The sequence below is a fragment of the Cyprinodon variegatus genome, unplaced genomic scaffold (genome assembly GCF_000732505.1).
Source record: "Cyprinodon variegatus isolate N-32 unplaced genomic scaffold, C_variegatus-1.0 Scaffold1100, whole genome shotgun sequence".
Lineage (NCBI taxonomy): Eukaryota > Metazoa > Chordata > Actinopteri > Cyprinodontiformes > Cyprinodontidae > Cyprinodon > Cyprinodon variegatus.
In genome coordinates this window covers 76,277-80,943 of record NW_015151553.1, presented here as the reverse complement: position 1 = coordinate 80,943, position 4,667 = coordinate 76,277, and the positions used below count along the sequence as shown (strand labels likewise).

At 39.0% G+C, this 4,667-nt stretch overlaps 1 protein-coding gene across 1 annotated transcript in view; it reads right to left on the bottom strand.

The window, feature by feature from the left end:
• LOC107101475 (tryptophan 5-hydroxylase 1-like) overlaps window positions 1–4,667 on the bottom strand; it is a 17,592-nt gene that overhangs the window by 6,201 nt on the left and 6,724 nt on the right. Inside the window, exons 4-8 of the mRNA XM_015400413.1 lie at window positions 4,353–4,453; window positions 4,152–4,219; window positions 3,034–3,230; window positions 1,359–1,494; window positions 730–856 (exon numbers count right to left, since the gene is read on the bottom strand). Coding sequence (XP_015255899.1) covers window positions 730–856; window positions 1,359–1,494; window positions 3,034–3,230; window positions 4,152–4,219; window positions 4,353–4,453 — 629 coding nt within the window. The remainder of the gene's footprint in view (window positions 1–729; window positions 857–1,358; window positions 1,495–3,033; window positions 3,231–4,151; window positions 4,220–4,352; window positions 4,454–4,667) is intronic.

The window sequence follows — 4,667 nt, the reverse complement described above, 5'->3', positions numbered from 1 at the left end:
TTGTCATTGTATGATCTAAAGCCTCATTTGGAGCATTTAAACAGGCTTTAAAAAAACTTTGATAATTTGCTGTAATATTATAAATTTTTTTGAATAAAAAGCTAGCAGATGTGCATAATCACGAAATAATATAAATACAATTATGGAGCATTCAGTATTATAAGAAAGCCAACACTGTTTCTGAATAAATACATTATTGTATGAGTTAAGTTCTGTTCCGTTTATGCCTCTTCCCTTGCAAGTGTGAAATGCCCCATGCTCCTGAATGCACCATAGCTATGTGATGCTCGTGAATGCATCACACTGGTCTGTGAACGCTGTGCTGTGTAGATTTGTGTTTGATTTTCCACTTAAAACAAAGCTTTGCAGTTTCCAAAAACACGTCGGCTATCACTGTTTATTGTTGTGTGTGAATATCAAACTACAACAAATAAATCAGCCGTACCTCGGAAAAAATATTTGGATTGAATGTTGTTAATAACACCTGTGCTTTTATAAACAAATCTGCCAAATAACCACAAATCTCCTCCCACAAGAGGAATATTTAAACGTTTTTATATCATTCATATAACAACAAGCAGCACCGTTGGTCATATTTAAATCCCTTTTCCTCGTCGATAGTCGCAGTTGTACAGAGCGAGGCATGCTCCCGCCACTGGGGGATGCATATCTCGGCAGGCATGCACCTTCGGCATAACACCGGATACAGTCACAATGTTTATTTCTCACCGTTGCAAGTTTCTGCACTTCTTCATCAGAAGCTCCAAGAGATGCCAATCCGAGTTCTTGAGAGAACTGGGCAAAGCTGGGTTCGGCTAGCAGAGGAACATGGCCTAACACCTCATGGCACGTGTCCCTGGATGAAACACAGACAGGCAAGCTTTCACACACAAACAAGGAGGAATCTAGAACCATAACAGATGAGGTGGGAATCAGAAACTAGTGTTGCACCAATGCCATTTTTTTGGCACCCAACACCGATACCTGGCTGTGCAGTATTGGCCGATAACGATAGCATAATGATACCATCTGTTTGAAATCGATGTGTGTCTATATATGAAGAACTGCATACTACTTAGATGTAAAATAATTGCCATCATGGCTTTGTCAAGCTGCTGCCTACCTTTGTGAAGCAGGAAAAAGACTAATAAAAAGTGAATCCAGTAGAACATTTTATTGCCTACCTGGAATGGGTGACAATAGTTGAATAAACTTTTGGCTCTCAAAATGGTATCGGTTCTCTATTTGTTGGTACTCGCCGATACAGATACCACCATTTTAGTGCTGGATCGGGGCCCTGCCCGGCCCTGGTATCGGTGCAACACTATCAGAAACTCATTACTCGGAGGACCACTCACGGTTCAGGTGTGTACAAAGGCTCTGAGGCGTGACGGACATACTGAGTGCAGTGGAACACCCTGAAGGCAAGACCTGCCAGGAAGTCTCTGGGGGAGAGGTACCCTGCTACGGGCCGAATGCTGAAACCGGAGCGCTCTGTTTACAAGATACACAGACAAAAACAGAGAGTGACCGATATCAAAAGGCAAGCAAGGGAAGAATAGGCATGAAAGTTTTCAAACATACCTACAAATGATAAGATGAGCATTAGACTTTAACGATCACTGGGAATGCTGCGTGAAGATAACTCCACTATGTTTCACTGTTATTTTAAAACACACTTTTTTTTCCCTGTACATGTTGGATAAAGGACCAGTTTCTTCTTTCAAGGTTCTTTGTTTTAAAGTTATAACAGAGCTTGAACAGAACCAGTTCCTCTGCGAAAAACGTGCAATCTTAGCTCCAGCATCTTTGAAGACCACACCAAAGAGCCGCCTTGTTTTATGACTTAAAGTCGTAGGGAAGCAGCTGTTTCAAGCGTGCCCGACTTTACACGAATGAATAGAGTGAATGTGATTGGTCGTTTATCAAGGTGGTGGGATTGCTGTGGCGGATGGTTCATAAGCAAGTTTGGTTTTGTCCGGCAAACATCTTGCTAACCAGTTAGCAACTTAGTGCTAGTAGGTTCCCAATAAAAAATTCCATTGGGACCAAGTAACACTAAATTGGTGACTTTGAAACTACACTGTCAAGGAACGATATGGTAAGAGGACATTCAAAAGTTTTCTATCTAAGGAAAACCAGTCAGCCTCAGCAGATGGCCGCTCACACTGAGCCTGGTTCTGCTGAGGTTTCTTCCTGTTAAAAGGGAGTTTTTCCTCTCCACTGTCGCTACAAGCATGCTTAGTGTGAGGGATTGCCTTCGAGTCAATGAGTCAATGCAATCAACTGGTTTTCCTTAAATAGAAAACTTTGAATCAATTACATTTGATGATCTGGTGAATTCTAAAGTGCCTTGAGATGACGTGTTGTGAATTGGCGCTATAGAAATAAACTGAATTGAATTGATTCATTAAGCTTTCAGTTGTAGTTAAAGTTATCATAACAGAGAAACACGCTTACTTGAGTGAAGAATAAGTGAGTTAATACCTTAGCTACTTTTGTAACTTGTAACTATGTCTAGTTACGGTGGGGATTCATTAAGGAGGGTGTTATGTTAAAAAATTTTCAAATAAGTATTTAAAGTAATTATTTTCCAGGAGAGCATTTGTTTTTTTTAAACTGCCTCATCTGTTTAATTTCAAGGGCAGAGATACTGTCTGGATTTTTCTCGTTTGAGGAGTACAGGAAAACAGTTCAACACACCCTGCTTAGTGTGTTTTAAAGTAACATTGGAAAACAGCCCAATCAGTTACATGGAGTCGGGTCCAAGTGACTCTTCTGATGAGTTTTTCTGGAATGTTTTATTCATGGAACTGTTAGACTACTTTTGCTGTCATTTTGTGTACACAGATTTTATACAAAACAAAATTTCGATTCGTACAGCTTTTCAGACAGTGAACTAATATTTCCATTCCATAAAGTGCAGCAGTGATCAAATGTAAACAGTGTTTTGAGTGTATGTATAAATAAAATATATTTATAGTCTGTGTGCAAATCATTTTTGTAGCCCTTGTACAGGTTTATAAGACTCACCCATGAGGAACCGTGACACATCCTCCAACTGAGGGATGTTGTTTTCACTGTATTTACAGTATTTGTTGAGCAGAGGAAGATTCTTCAGATACTCCTTGCAGGCATGGCTTGGATACAGCTTATTAAGCTCCCTAAACACCACACCCCAGGTACGCACCTCCTCTGCGGTGTAGTCTATGCGAGGAATCTGATCGCCGCTGTGACATATAACCAGCATAATCAGTAGTGCAAAAAGGAAGAATAGCAGATTAGAAATTACACAGGAACACTAAAGCATCCTCAGCATTTTGATATTTCCCATTAAGGTAGTTTTTCATTGGTTTAAAAGGTGATATCTACAAGTTAGTGATAAACATTGATGTAATGTGTGGGAGTGGTGTAATCTCTGGGGTGAATGGGCTCCAATTTTTAGACCCTTATATTCTCTGTGCACGCTCTGGTCACTGTTATACCATTAGATTTAAAAAAAACACAGTTCTGTGTGGTTTTCTGCATATGAACACAGAACTGAAACATGTCGTCCTCCAGTCTCAACACACGTACGTAGCCTCTGAACACCTAATGTTGCATACATTAAAAAAAATAAATAAATAGAACTGCTACAAACTGTCAAAGCAGGGAAGTTGAACTACCGTTGATGCCAGTACTTCTATTCTGCCAAACTCTAGACATTTTTGGGATGTAATATTTTAAAAATGTATTGTTTTTTGTCTTGTTTTTTAATAAATGTTGTAGTTATGATCTATAATTCACTATACAACATCAATATCAGAGTTCAGAAATTCACTCTTAAGAATAATAATCATTGTCTTCCTTTTATCTTCTGTTTATTTCACCTTTTCCCCTTTTTCATGTTTTTCCTTTCCTGTTCTACTTACATTGCAGTGTCAATTTAATCTGTAATACTCCCTGCATGAATCATAATAAAGCTATTTATATGCATAGTCCAATTGGAACACTATGGCGATAGCTGTACTGCTCCACTTGTGAAAGTAAAATCTGTTTGGCTCTTTTTTGGCATCAAGACAATTATTCTTATTGCCACATTGCCAGACAGGACACTGTTAAAAAAGAAAAGTAACAGATTCAAGCATATTCGAAAATAAATGAGCACTCACTGTTTGAAGCTCAGGGCCAAATCAGCAAAATACTTTCTTCTTTTACGGTATATTTGGTCCTTAAATCCCTGTAAGAACAATAAAGGGAATTTTATTTTATAGAAAAAAAGGTTGATTAACAGCAATTTAACTGTGTTCATCTGTTGGACAAGAAAACTGAAATTTGATAAAAGCAAAAAAAAAAAAAAAAGGTACACCTACCGGATGATCTGCATCTAACTCCGAGCCATACATTAAAACCCTATTGGCGCACAGATCCAAGTCAGAAATCTTTTTAGGAAACCAGGGAACACAATCCAGGCCTGAAAAAAAAACATTGAAGCTGCAGTAGTGCATGTGAACAGAGCAGAGCGTTGAGCGGTGGAGAAGAGTGGAAGAATTATGGCGGAGTGCAGACAGGTTTTCAATTTAAAGGCCGAAGCAAGGATTTGGTAACCTGACTCCGCCAGATGGATTTTCTCCGCATATCCATCTGGAAACCTTCCGTTGAAGTAATTTTGGTAAAGGGGCGAAAAT